Source organism: Leptinotarsa decemlineata, unplaced genomic scaffold, assembly GCF_025532065.1.
Source record: "Leptinotarsa decemlineata unplaced genomic scaffold, Ldec_3_MD MMD2_tig00000035_RagTag_RagTag, whole genome shotgun sequence".
Classification (NCBI taxonomy): domain Eukaryota; kingdom Metazoa; phylum Arthropoda; class Insecta; order Coleoptera; family Chrysomelidae; genus Leptinotarsa; species Leptinotarsa decemlineata.
The window spans coordinates 12,853,537-12,868,875 of record NW_027412540.1 but is presented as its reverse complement, the minus strand read 5'-3'; the positions used below and the strand labels follow the sequence as shown (position 1 = coordinate 12,868,875).

General features: G+C 30.3%; 2 protein-coding genes across 2 annotated transcripts; one reads left to right on the top strand and one right to left on the bottom strand.

The window, feature by feature from the left end:
- The first annotated feature begins 354 nt into the window (after positions 1 to 354).
- Polr3A (RNA polymerase III subunit A) lies at positions 355 to 13,506 on the top strand. Its single transcript, XM_023166420.2, has 22 exons — positions 355 to 594; positions 647 to 782; positions 838 to 1,415; positions 1,472 to 1,561; positions 1,618 to 1,795; positions 3,442 to 3,777; positions 3,840 to 4,076; positions 4,206 to 4,403; positions 4,529 to 4,808; positions 4,880 to 4,988; positions 6,073 to 6,272; positions 6,329 to 6,442; positions 6,501 to 6,658; positions 7,657 to 7,765; positions 8,457 to 8,625; positions 10,536 to 10,811; positions 10,918 to 11,047; positions 11,132 to 11,250; positions 11,303 to 11,456; positions 11,527 to 11,711; positions 13,001 to 13,169; positions 13,228 to 13,506. Exons 1-22 carry the CDS (start codon positions 551 to 553, stop codon positions 13,432 to 13,434), a joined length of 4,176 nt encoding a protein of 1,391 aa, XP_023022188.2. The 5' UTR covers positions 355 to 550; the 3' UTR covers positions 13,435 to 13,506.
- On the bottom strand, positions 12,443 to 14,104 carry Pfdn1 (prefoldin subunit 1). Its single transcript, XM_023166432.2, has 3 exons — positions 13,951 to 14,104; positions 13,786 to 13,898; positions 12,443 to 13,731 (listed from the first exon to the last, which is right to left on the bottom strand). Exons 1-3 carry the CDS (start codon positions 13,978 to 13,980, stop codon positions 13,515 to 13,517), a joined length of 360 nt encoding a protein of 119 aa, XP_023022200.1. The 5' UTR covers positions 13,981 to 14,104; the 3' UTR covers positions 12,443 to 13,514.
- Positions 14,105 to 15,339: the final 1,235 nt, after the last annotated feature.

Below are 15,339 nucleotides of genomic sequence, written 5' to 3'. Positions count from 1 at the left end.
TCAAATTCAATCTCATCATTTTGAAATTACGAGATTAAAGTCGAAATTTCGAGTTCAAAGTTCTAATTTGAGTTGAAAAGTCGTAATTTCGAGTTGAAAAGTCGTAATTTCGAGTTGAAAAGTCGTAATTTCGAGATTAAAGTTGTAATTTCAAATTTCAGAGTCGTAATTTTCAATAAACGAATAATGAAAATATGTGGCCCTTAGACAAGTCTTCTCTTGTCTAAGATGTGGCTCTTCTGCGCTTTCATAGTTACATGAGTGTCATGTGACAGGAGGAGAACGGCCAATAAAACAGACAGAGAGAGACAGAAATTTTTCATTCGGTGTTTTGTGGTGGTTGTGTTGACATGTGAACTGTTTTCTGTTTTTGTTTTCCAACTTATAATTTAACCTAACCTAATCTTTTTAAGGGATGAGGAAATGAAAAATTTTAATATGGTTTCTCTATAAAGGAAAGAGACTTGGTTAGAAACATTGTCTTGTTACAAACAACTTCCAGTTTAAAAATAAGTTTTGTGAATATTTTTTGTATTCATTCTTATTCAAAATGCCAAAAGAACAATATCGAGAAACAGATATTGCGAGGAAAATGTAAGTATGATATGAATGACTACTTGAAAAAAACTAAACATTTCCTTTTTAGTTCCTTTGTTACTTTTGTGTTGGAAAGTGCTGAGAGTATGCAACAACAGTCGCACCTTCACGTTGTAGCTAAAAATTTATATAATCAAGACAATCAAAGAACTCCTATACCTTATGGAGTACTTGACATGAGATTGGTAAGTTTGTTTACATTTTGGTTGGAGAGTGCAAAGTCAAGATAATAATTCGTAGGGAACAAATTCCAAAGAAAAACCTTGTCAGACATGTGGAATGAAGATAACTGAATGTGCTGGACACTTCGGTTATATTGATTTGGAATTACCAGTTTTTCATGTGGGATATTTTCGAAGTATAATCAGTATTCTGCAAAGTATTTGCAAGAGATGTGCCCATGTACTTCTTGATGAATCTGATAAATATCAATATCGAAGTCGCCTTGCAAACTCCCATCTGAGTTATATGACAAAAAAAGCTATTAGAAAAAAACTTATCGAAAAATGTAGAAAAATCACGAAATGTCCATATTGCAAAGAATTAAACGGTTTCGTAAAGAAAATGACTGCAGCAAAAGGAAGTGCTGGAAATTCTGTTTTGAAAATTGTCCATGAGAAAAATAGAGGAAAAGATAAACAACTGCTTTTGGAGAGTCAGGTTAATGAATACTCTTTGGCAATTGAGAGCAATCCAGATATTCGGACTGTTTTTACTGGAGCTCCTATTCCAGAAATTTTAACTCCAATAGATGTGTTGAAGTTATTTGAAAGAATTCCTGAAAACGATATTGCACTTTTGGCCATGGATACAAAACGGTAAAATACAAAAACGATAAATGAATGAAACATATTGTAACTCATTATTTTTACAGGTCACGGCCAAAAGACTTAATTTTAACAAGGATGCTTGTACCTCCTGTGTCAATAAGACCTTCAGTAGTATCTGAGTTGAAAGCAGGAACGTAAGTTTTTTTTTTTTGATCCTGTTATTTGTTTGATGTAACGTTTATATTTTCAGAAATGAAGATGATTTAACAATGAAGCAATCCGAAATTATTGTCATGAATGATTATATCAAGAAGTACAAACAATCTGGAACTAATGTACATAACTATCAAGAAATGTGGGATTTTCTTCAGTTACATTCTGCCTTGTATATAAATAGTGAATTGTCAGGTGTTCCTATTGCTATGATGGTAAGGAAGAGCAACAAATCTACAGTGTTGATTTGAAAACAATCCACAGTTGCCAAAATAGATCAATATTTATTTCGTGGGGGCATGTCGTGACTCAGAATGAATGATTGTAAATTCAACCCTCTCTTGCTCTTAGATTCAAACAACATTTTTTTTCATAAAGTAATTAATTAAAAAAATACCCGTTGAGGGAGGAGTTGAACTCATTAATATCTCTAGTTGGTTATAATGTGCCTTTCCAAAAAAATATAATTTTTGTATCATCTTCTCTGAACTATTGGAGACTGAATAATTTTCAATATAACATCAGTTGAACAAATAAATGTTTCATACAATGTCATTTATTTGCACATTCTACTCTATTAATATTCTAGTACATTTATTCAATTATAATTAATTCAACAATACAAGTTTATCACGGAATGAAAACTCGTAGAGCTCACATTGAACCTTGCTTTATTTTTTAGGAAGCAATCATTATACAAATGAAATTGTTTTCCAAATATCAACACTGCAACTTACCAGGGTGATTATTCGTATACTTACTGCGATATTCAATATCTTACACTTAACTACTTAACTAAGAAAATTTTATTGGACTCTTATATTTTTATGCACTGATCAGGGATCTGAGTTAAAATGTGACGGAGATATGACCATTCAAAGGTAAAGAAATCGACAATATCACATACTATGAACCGTTATTCACTTGCTAATTTTTTTTTTGTATATGAAAACTGTTTAATTTCTTCAAAATTGTATTTCTTTCAACAAACTACATCATAATCATTAATGAAAGTAAATGACATTTTTGGAAGAAACTTTTTCATTGGTTCCGTTGGCAGTGTTTAAAAATTAATGAACAAAATGGATGCACTGTTTTCTGTCATTTGAAAGGTTTCTTCCACAATTTAAAAAAGGGATTATACCATAAATCCAAAATAGTAGGCACTAAATTCTCAGAAAAGACTGACGTTTTTGCGTCAGAAATTATACTGAACAGATGAGGAAAAATTATGATAAAATATATAGAATCACAACAATGTTTTCGTTTTAATGCAATAATAATTCTGAGAATTATGAAATTGTAGTATAATTAATAAATACACACATACGTTTTTATATGCACAAATTTTAATATGTTATAACTGATTACTGTATATTGTTTTGTTAAGCAAAGTTCAGTAAAATTTACCAAATTTGGCAACAAATTATGCATTTTTGGACTGTTATATCTTGTGATATTGTCAACAAATAATAAAGATTGTAGTGAAATAAAAATATCGTTTGAGACATCCTCCCAAAAAATGGATTCATTTGGTGAAACAGAAGTTTTTTATTGTGGAAAAACATTTAAAAAAGGCGAATAAAGGTTCGTAGTATGTGATAGTGAAATGAATGTGCTATTTTACGTATTTTCAATAACAAAGATGAGTTCTTGAAGTAGATGATTTTTTTTTAACAGAATCGATTTTTGACTTCAGATTCGTGGTAAGTGAACAAAAACTTGGGAGTCCAATAATTTTTTTTTCAGAAAATGTCATAAGTATCTGAATAATTACCCTGACTAATTCTAAAAAATATATATAGAGAATGGGAAAGTGTGACAATTTATTTTCTTCAATCACTTTTCTTTACTTTCATAGCCCAGTAAGTCCGGCAGAGGTTTAGTTCAAAGGCTCAAGGGAAAACAGGGAAGATTTAGAGGGAACTTGTCTGGCAAACGTGTCGATTTTTCCTCAAGAACTGTCATATCTCCTGATCCAAATTTGGAAATTGACCAAGTGGGAGTTCCTCAACAAATTGCAAAAATTTTAACTTTTTCAGAAAAAGTTTTCCAAGGCAATATAGATGTTTTACGAAAACTTATTATAAATGGACCTGACAAATGGCCTGGAGCTAACTATGTACAACAAAAAAATGGTCAGTTCAAAAAATTTCTAAGATATGGCAACAGAGAAAAATTGGCACAAGAACTGAGGGTATGGATTTCTGTCTTTTTGGGATGAAATTAAATGTAAATATATATTTTCTTCAATTTTAGCTGGGCGATACGGTAGAAAGGCATTTGCATGATGGCGATATAGTACTTTTTAACAGACAACCCAGTTTACATAAATTGTCTATTATGGCACATAAAGCTAAAATTCATAAACACAAGACTTTTAGGTTCAACGAATGCGTTTGTAATCCCTACAATGCTGATTTTGATGGGGACGAGATGAATTTGCATTTGCCACAAACAGAAGAAGCCAAAGCAGAAGCCTTAATTCTGATGGGTGTAAGATTCAACAGTCATATAATAATGATAAATCTTTTATATTTTATTGTCAATACAAATGTATGGGGCAAATGAATGTCACATATGTAATTTATATTTGAAGAGGTTTCTTATATAATTTTTTTTCAGAATAAAAGTAATTTGGTAACCCCTAGAAATGGGGAACTCCTGATAGCTGCTACTCAGGATTTTCTAACTGGTGCATATTTGATAACCAAAAAAGATACATTTTTTGATTTAGCAGGTGCTTCGGCACTAGCTGCCACACTTCTTGCTGGCAAAGACACACATATGCATATAGACCTACCAAAACCATGCATAATTAAGGTGAATAATTATTTATTTCTCTTTGTGACATAATACTTGAGATGTATGTATATATATATATATATATATATATATATATATATATATATATATATATATTTTAATTTTTAATTTTATATTTACAGCCTGTTCAGCTCTGGTCAGGTAAACAAATATTCAGCCTGATATTCAGACCAAACAAAAAAAATCCTGTTAAAGCAAGTTTAGAGGCTAAAGGAAAAGCATATACAAAAAACAAGGAGTTGTGTATTAAGGACTCTTATGTTCTCATTCGTAATTCAGAGTTACTCGCTGGCACCCTTGATAAGGGCCACCTTGGTAGTGGTGGTAAAGGAGGAAACATATTTTATATTATATTGAGAGATTTTGGCGAGGAGTATGCCATTAGATCCATGTGGCGATTGGGTGAGGATTACTTTTTGTATCTAGTTAAGAAATAAAAATAAATGGACAAAAAATAATTCATTTCTTTTTAGCAAGAATGGCTTCAAGCTATTTGATGAATACAGGTTTTTCTATTGGAATTGGTGATGTAACGCCTGGAAGGAATCTACTGAATGAAAAATCTAAATTACTGCATCAAGGGTTTGTAATTATTTTCATTTACTTTCTACCAAATTGATATAAAACTCTAAGAACGTATCATCAAAGAGAAATGTTTCTGTCAATAAGGGTTAACAATAATTTGAAGTTTATTGATGCTATTTCAAATAGTTTTTTTTATTTTCTCAAGATTTCACTTATAATATATATGCAATCCAGTTTGCACAATCATGATACACGTAACAGCAATTTCATTAGACATTAACGTTTCAGGCCTAGGATTTTAAATTATATAATGTACTTCCTGCCAATATTAAAAATATGAATGTTTTGTTTTAAAAAATATTTAAAAAAAACTGTTTTTATTCCACTTGAGAACATTTAGAACATGTGTGTATTAACACTTTTGACGCAAGAAAGATGCTTGCCGAATCTCCACACTTAATTTGAATATGTTATAATGTACCCTGTAAACTTCTTACAATTTTTTACTGTTTATTTTATTTTATAGAAAACTTTGTACCTTGCACCTATTTGTTTTTCTTACTTGTCATAAATGTATTTTATACATAACATGATCTGTGTCTCTACGACCACATTTGGAGTCGGCAAACCAACATTTAATTGTTGTTTCTGATGGAGCAGAGTCCTTATAATACTTTTCAAGCCATTGCTTCGCTTAGACTGTATTTTTTCCCATCAAGAAGCAGTGTAAAATTAAAACACGAAATTGTTTTTGAACCATAGTTTTGGAAATAACAGAAGTAGTGCCTTTCTTAGCACAATAACTCATAAGTAGAATATCATGAAATTTCAACAGCTTTCTTTTGAAGGTTAGTACTAACTGAGAAAGTGGTGAATGCAATAAGACTAGCAACATCTATGTGTTAGGCCTGACATTTTTTAGCCCATGTAGTACACTACAGAAATTATTCACACAACTTCTAATGATGAGAATCTTAACTTGAACTTTTTATCAGATATTTTATAATCATCCTACTTTAGAAAACTATTGGTAAACATATTGAGTTTCAATGATTTACATTGTAATTTAAATATTTAAAGATTAAAATTAAGAAAGAAACACATTGTCTCACTATGAAGTGTCTTAAAAAATATTTTTCAGGTATTCAAAATGTCAAGAGTACATTAAACAAATGGCAGAGGGAAAATTGCAAACCCAACCAGGATGCACAATAGAAGAATCTTTAGAAGCTTTGATTCTAAAAGAACTCTCTATTATAAGGGAACATGCAGGACAAGCTTGTGTTGCTGACCTAGATCCTACAAATAGTCCTCTTATTATGGCTCTTTGTGGTTCTAAAGGTAAAATAATTAAATACATTCACAAATATCTCTTCTATAAGAAACTGTTCTTTAAGGTTCTTTCATCAATATCTCTCAGATGGTAGCTTGTGTAGGTCAACAAGCTCTCAACGGGAAACGGGTTCCCGATGGATTCAATCATCGATCTTTGCCACATTTTAAACATCACTGTAAGTAAAATTGAAAACTGGTTGCAAAACTTTATTCTGAAAATTATTTTTTATCCAGCAAAAGCTCCAGAGGCTAAAGGGTTTGTTGAGAACAGTTTTTATTCAGGGTTAACTCCAACCGAATTTTTTTTCCATACAATGGGCGGCAGGGAAGGTTTAGTTGATACGGCAGTTAAAACGGCAGAGACTGGTTACATGCAAAGAAGATTGGTGAAGGTAAGGATTTGAAATAAGAAGTATACTGTATTTGAAAATATTCAAGTGATAATGAACCAAAAGAGTAATTGTAATAAATATTAAAATGGTCCCCCAAACATTTTGAATATAATTTTATTGCTTATAATATTGAAAATTTACAAGAACAGTGACATAAAATGTAAAGTCCTCTATCTCCAATCCATGAAGAAAGTTTCTGTTATTACCTGAAGGAAGTTCTTTTGGAGATATCAGGGATGGAAGTTTTGCCTCCTAGAAATTTTTAGATCAATCCAGAACAATGGAGTGTTTCACTTACTCTTGTTTTTTAGTTGAAACAAAACTTACTTTATAAACAATTGATGGACGTGTATCATCTGCAACCCATATGTTTGGGGAGATCATTGTTGTAATATTGCCCTAGACTACCCTCATTCAATTTGTGTTTTCTCACTTTTAGAGAAACTTCTGAAAGTATAAATTTCACCAGCATTTTGCAGCAATACCAAAAGCAAGATTCACTAGAGTCTTGATAATTACTCTTTTGGTAGATTGATGGTGGTTAGATTCATGATTCAGATACTGTCCCGTACGAGTGGGTTTTCGGTATACAGATGTTTCCCACTTAGTTTGACTATTTTCACATTTGGCTTTTAATTAGAATTTGATACTAATAAAAAATGTGTGTTATGATCACACATTTTTTATTAGTATTCGTTTACCTTCTGACCATTTGAGCTCTGTATTTCATATCTTCATTTAAATTTATATTTGTATTCCATTTATTTGCATGTTTTTTTGAAGTAATTTTGTCAGAAAACTCATTAACTATGTTCAGACAATAAAGTATATAGAATCGAATGATTGTTTTAAATTGAATATTGAAAAAATTAGACTCATTCCATCCTAGAGAGCTTTATATTTTTTAGTTGTTAAATTAATGGGCTAATTATTAGAAATAGGCATACATTTTGTTCTTTAGATACGATATTATTTGACTACTTTTATTTCTTCATCAGTCCCTGGAAGATTTGGTGGTACACTATGATGGATCTGTAAGAAATGCAGAAGGAGATGTTGTACAATTAACCTATGGCTGTGACGGTTTAGATCCTACTTATATGGAAGGTATTATATTTGATTTCTATATTGGGTTAATATTTGGTAATTGTGTCATAAAATTGGGCAAGATTATGAAACAGTTATAGTTATAAGCTAAAATAATTTGTTTGCAGAATGTAGTTAAGTTATTTTCCCTCATCTTTTCTACTATCAGTCAAAATTATAAAAATAAGTGTTATTTAAAACGAACTGATTTTGAAATTGTTATTTAAAGGAAGAACTGCAGATTAACTCTTACATTTTTAACACATGAATAAAATTTAATAAACAGGTTCTTTTGGAATTGAAATGAAAAAAAATTCGGTGGTATTCCGAAAAGTTTTCATATATAATAATAATAATAATACATTTATTATTTACCAATATATATAATAATACAAAATAATTTTTAAATACAAAAATAAAAAGAGAACTGTTAGATTATGCAGCCAATTCTCCCGCAGTCTCCTAATTCTTCCACGGTTCCCTTTTATATTTAATAATATTTCCACTAAACATTTGAAATGAGTACTATATGTATACTACAAGAAAAAAATATTTTCAAAAATTAAAAACTCTTTTGACAAAAACATCTAAATTTTGATTGATTTTAAGTTCAAATTGTTATTCAGGTATGATATTATTAGGTTTTCATCAAAATCTTGAAAACATATTATTTCTTATCTATATATAAGTAACTCAAATAATATGAATTCAGGTAAGGACTGTCCAGTGGATTTCGAAAGAGTTTTGGAATATGTTAGGGCTAGGTATCCATACCGAGAAGAAGTCGCTCTTGATGGAGACCAAATTCGAAGGGCAACTCAAGCATTTTTGGCCACAGAGGCGTTAAATGAATGCAGCGAGCATTTTAGGAATGAATTAGTGTGAGTTTTCAGATTTATTTTTTCTAAGTGAGCTTCAGAAAGTATAAAAGTATAACTTATAATTTCTGAAAAGAAAGAACTTTTAGTATTTCGAGAAAAAAAGAATTTCAGATTTCTGAAAGAAATATCTGTGTGTATATTTTTTAAGCGTTTTCATTGATGATCTTTCTTTCTCTTCTTATTGATTCCCATGTAAAATTCCTACAGTTGAACATGAAAAGATGTTTTTTTTTTGAAATTTACCTAATGTACAATAATGGAAAAAAGTGATAAACTATTCATGTAAACAAAACTCATTACTGCTGAATGTTTATGAATTAGAGCAAAAATTAGTAATTATATTTTTGTAAAGTACAATCATTCTGCATATTTTGATGAAGGCAATTATCAGATAAAAATTTGAATTCCTAGTCTGTAAAATTCCACTCCTTGAAGTTCTTTCGGTTTATAAACTTCCATTATTTGAAAAATAAATATAACAAGATTACTTTGTAATCTAAAAAAGTGTAATAAAGGCGAACAGGAGAGTTATCGACAATTTATATTATTACCACGTTATATAAATAGTCTAATCAATAACTTATCATAGTTATTTATATTCCTAAAAAACAAAGATAACTTTAATAGTTCCTTTATATTCAGACAGACTTCCAATGTCTAAAAAGGTATCCACGAAAAATATAAAAATCAATTCAATACCACCTCAACTTATAGTACACGTCAGTCTTACTTCATTTCCCGTCCAACACCTACCCTAGCCCTTACACAAAATTCTATTTATCACCTTCCCATTAATTTAAGGCGAATATATAATGAAAAAAAATCAGAAAGAAAGAAAAAGAATTCCTTGTTGGGAGGCCATATTATTGTGTGGATGAATTCTACCAAGGCTCTATCGAGTAATTTGCATGTAGCTTTGTGTAAACAAGTTATTGAAATCAACACAAAATGGCTATCAATGTTCATTACGTAGCACTATATATTTACATTTACTTAATATTCATATATTCATGTACTTATATTTGTATCTGTTCAGCTGGGCTTAATATTGTTCTGTCCATATACTCTGCTCTTGTCTCTAAGCATTATTTTATTGTGTATATTTGTTAATTGTCTCATATAGACGTTTTACTTTACTAGACTTTGCCCATAAGAATATTTTGATTTGATTAACAGGTTTGTTTTATAAAAACAATTACCCCTCAAGCATATATCACCCCCCCATATTAGAGAATTGCAACTTTTGAAGTTGGATGAAACGCATTTTGTTCAGTACACTTGTCGTCTTGTCTACAAGATCTTGGTTACTGGACTACCCAAGTACCTTGCCTCAAAAAGAGTTCGAAGGGAGAACATTCATATCAAATCACTTGAGGAACATGAATTATAGATTTTCTTTTCCTGTCCATCGTTCTTCATTTTCAAAGAATCATTTTCAAGGAATCATTTTTTTACTTTGTGCATTATCTGCTAAATAATATGCCCTTAGTATATAATAATTTATCTGCACCTACTCTGAACAGAACTCTCAAAGAGGCTATCCTGAATGGGCAGATGAATTCAATAAATTTTATCAAATTTTCTGTGAGTTATGAATAATTTTACCTATTTACCAAACAAGAAACGGTCACATAATTGGCGCTTTTTTCACTAGTCATGGAAAAAATTTGTAATGTATGTAAATTTACATTCTTATATTTTTGAATTTCATACTCTTGGTTTATATTTGTTGTTTTATTTTTAGTACTTTTGATATTTAATGTTTTCTCTCCCATAGATTTTCAATCAGTTAACAGCTTTTTAGATAATGGAAGTCTTAACCTAAAAAATAACTTGTTCTACATGACGGTTATTTTCATTATATTATTATGACTACATTATATTTATTATTATATTATCTACAATTTTAGTCAGTACATGAACACAGTAGCTAACAAAGTAGACTCAGTACGAAAAAGACTTGGCTGTAGCCCATTTGCGAAAGAAATAGAACGTCTAACTTGCAGTCAACTTGTCACCTTTTTTGAAACTTGTGGTCAAAAGTATACCAGATCCATAATTGAACCTGGAACAGCCGTAGGAGCCCTCGCTGCACAGAGTATTGGAGAACCAGGTACTCAGATGACATTGAAGACGTTTCATTTTGCTGGTGTAGCTAGTATGAATATTACCCAGGGTGTTCCTAGGTGAGTAATAGTTGGTGGATTTCCCAAGTACTAGAAGTTGAAGAACAACAAAGCGTTTATCAGTGTTATAATTTTTATTTTCACATCAGTCATTTGAATATTTCAGGATAAAAGAAATTATAAATGTGAGTAAAAAGATAAGTACACCAATTATCAGAGCAAGTTTGGTAAACAGTGTTGATCCTGAGTTTGCCAGAGAAGTAAAAGGTCGGATTGAACGGACTACTTTGGGAGAGGTAGGTTTGCTATTTCGAACTATGTTTTATTCATAGACATTAATGAACTCATGATCATATTCTGATATTCTGAGCTTTTTTTAGATTTCCACCAGTATTTCTCAAGTTTTGACGAAAACAGACGCCTTTTTGTTGATTCAACTCGATTATGAAAGAATCAAGCTACTAAAACTAGAAGTGAATGCCGAATCCATTCGATATTGGTAATAACCAATAAGATTTCATGAGGAACATCTAACTACTTTTTTTTTTCAGCATTTGCACCTCTAAACTCAAATTAAAACCCACAGATGTTCAAGTCGAGAGTGATACCATCATAACTGTCCATCCAAGTAGAAGTAAACATTCGAACAGACTCAACTTTGCACTGTGTGATCTGAAAGAACAAATACCAAATGTTGTGGTGAAGGTAATTATAAATATTTTGAATCAGTATTATACTTCAAATTTGATTTCTTCTTTATGAAATCATGTTCTAGGGTTTGCCAACAGTCAACAGGGCTGTAATAGCAAGAGAAGATAAAGGCGGCAAAACTACTTACAGTCTCTGCGTTGAAGGTGATAATTTACGAGAAGTCATGGCAACTTATGGAGTAGATGGGAGAAAAACAGTTTCAAACAATATAGTAGAAGTTTTTAACACATTGGGAATTGAAGCAGCAAGGTAGTGAGACAATAGTAGATGGATATGGGGCCAAAAAATTTGATTTATCGCTTTCATGACATAGTCATAGAGATTCTGGTTAATTCTGAAACACCTTAAATTATTAGGTTTATATTACTTTCATATTTGATCTGACTCATCTGAAAACTTTAGTAATAATATTTTTTAATACTTTATTAAATATCAAATATTTGAGAATGATTGATATACATCCATTAAAAACACTTTTTTACACCAGAAAAAAAATTACTGTCTCCCGACACTTGTTGCACTAACCAAGTTAGCATCATCAGTTATCAGTCAACTTGGTCAGCTGAAAGCGCATTGAGAGACAGTATTTTATTCTGGAGTGGGATAAGTATTCATATTAATTGTACACCAGAGGTTACTACATCTGAAATGGAATGACCACGTCAACTATATATCGAAAACACTGCAAATATTATTGCCAAAATCTGAAACAACATATATGAATCATTTGGAGATACTGTACTTTACCATAGTTCAGGCATAACTGGAATACTAGGATGGTACAGAACAACAAAATTGCAAGATATTGAAAAATATTTTCTGAAAATATATAACAAAGATTATAGATACTCCTGTAACTTTCACATAGATTGAAAAAAAGTAGATGTGGATCAGATTTTTTTGGGACATTATTTCGAACACATTCAAAAGTAGAAATAAAATTTGATTCCCTAGTCATATGTACAAGAAATGAAACAAAATCACGAAGATGTAAATATAATTAATCAATAGGCAAAACAATTATGAATATTCACTTTATCTTTTATATGATATAAATTTACAAATAACACAAGTTTTTTAAAGAAAGCTGTTATTAAAAAATAGTAGATTGAAACACCTAGACATTTTTTCATGATCTGATTTGAACTATTGAATTTTAATGCATTATATGAAATAACCTATAAAAATATTATTATTACCTTTACTACAAGTTGTTCACTTCATCAGGTTGTATTTGTTTATGGTTAAAAGTAGATTGAAATAACAGTTTTCATGTATTATTTTATTATTACATTTCAATTCTGTTCACTTTTTCACAAAATTAATGTCTGAACCTCAAATATTGAATATCATTTTCAACATTGTTGCTGTTAAATCAATAAATACTTTTTTTTTGCAAAAACTTTTAAAATGTTATACTTGAACCTTCTTTCATTTAAAATTTCTAGAGTAATTAACAACTCTTGCATTAAATCACAATGGCTGCAAATATCCCTATACAAAATAATTAATTCAACTGAGCATTTTTCTTTCTTTAGGGAGACGATAATGTCTGAAATCAAAATGGTTATGGAAAACCATGGAATGAGTGTTGATTACAGGCACATAATGTTATTAGCAGCACAAATGACACATGTTGGCGAAGTACTAGGAATTACAAGACAAGGGCTAGCAAAAATGAAACAGTCTGTCCTCAATTTAGCTTCGGTAACTTCTCCAATTAAACTCATTATATTCAAAACTTAAATTTGATTTTCCTTTTCAGTTCGAGAAGACAGCAGATCATTTATTTGATGCAGCCTACCATGGACAAACAGATAAAATGAGTGGTGTTTCTGAAAACATCATAATGGGTATGCAAGCTCCTATTGGAACAGGAATATTCAAATTACTCCATAAACCACTTCACGTAGAACCAAATCCTGAGCCACAATGTCTTCTGTTCGAAAATGTGATACAGGAAAATTTGTAATTTTAAATGTTTATTCTTGTTAAGATATATAAGTTATATAGAATTATGTGACAAAATAAAAAATAAAAACTGCTTCAAGGTTATTTTTTAGATTGTACTAATTCTCTTAAACTATCTGTTGCTTCTTTTAGAGAATTTTCGAGGAAAGTTTTGTTGCTTTCCAACACTTTAATTTTGTCTTCTGCTACATTTTGCTTAGTCTTCAAATTTTCCTTTACTTTTTCAATGGGAGTTAGAAAAAACATTCTTCCTACAGATTCATATGTGTTTGTGCCTTCTTCAATAGCATTGATTTCCCTGAAATAATGGAGGATATTATAAATTGATAAAAAATCCATACAAATTCCATACCTCTCTGTAATTGATGCATGCTGTTTACTCCTTTTCAAATTTTCTATTTGTATGTCTGCCATCCTTAATTTTTGTGTAGTTTCTAATTGTTTTTCTTGTAACTCAGCGAAAGCCTATGATAAAATGATTGAAAAAAGGTATCATATCTTTAAAAACATACCCTACTTTTTTCAACTCCATATCCACTTTAGACATCTTGAATTTTTGAATGATATTTCACTATTCAATGAAACATTCCATCTAACTTTCTAACCAAAATTGGATTGACATATGACACATGAAAAGTTGGGGAACCTGGGAGTAATAATAAGACATAGAGTTGCCATGCCTATACCAATACATGTATTTTGAAACGGGTATCGTACTATCCTTTTCTGTTCAGCTTATTTGCAAGGGGGGTGGCGGGTAATAAGGAGTTATGGAGAGTATGTTTACATTTGAAGTAAGTTGGACCATAAAACAGTGGCGATTAGTTTAGTTGATAATCAGAGGGATAATAGTAGTAATTATTAACCATATTGAATACACTCAGTACAAATGGCAGGTCACAGAATAGGTATACTAACATAAATGAGTAAAATATATATGTATATAAAATATAGAGATGTCAGGAATAACAATTACAAACTTATAACAACAAATATTATATATTTATAAAATAAATCATTTCAGGTGAAAATGTATTCTGTATTTGAATAGTTCCTACAAGAAATCAGATTTATTATTAATGATTATGGAAATTAGGCCAGTTTTTCTACCACCTACTAGATTTTTATTCATGTATGGCTTTGTAATAAAGCGCGTGGTTTACTGGGTTAAAAATAAATTATTTCAAATGAACTAATTCATAACAATGATAAATGTTAATTTTAAAAGTAATGAACTTTGCTTCATATAATCAGATGAAGAAATTTGTGATTCATTCTCAGATTTGATGAACAAGCGGTACGGTTTGTGAGGTCCGATATACAGAATTTTCCATTAGAAATCATGAATATTTACAATTACGATTGAGGTTTGATATTATTATGTGATTTCATTCAAAATTGGTATCTAGGGATCTTTGTGGACTGACATTATGTTTTTTTTCAATAATTCATGCTGACGAATTATATAATTACGAAAAATCATTAATTTAAATGAAAAAAACTGTATTCAAAAATGAAAAATATGTTTCTCATATGTGTGCTATAAGTCATATTCATTCTGTGATTAAAACAGATTAAAAAGCTTTCTGCTCAATGTTTAGTTTGTATACTAAATAGTTATTCTTGTGCAACCGGTATTAAATCTCCTCACTTAACAACTAACTTACGTCACACAAAGAATATGATTTCCGTTTTGGTTTTCCTTTCTTTGCACGTGGCTCTCGCGTCAGACATACAGACAATATTCAATAAGAAATGACGGTTGTCATTCTTTTAACCTTTTTTGGTTGGGTTATGTCAAATGATGAAATAATATAAACCTAGTTTCAAAAACGTTATTTATAAGAATAAGATCAAAAAAATTATCATTAAAAACATCAAAAATATCTTCTTTCATAATGTCGGT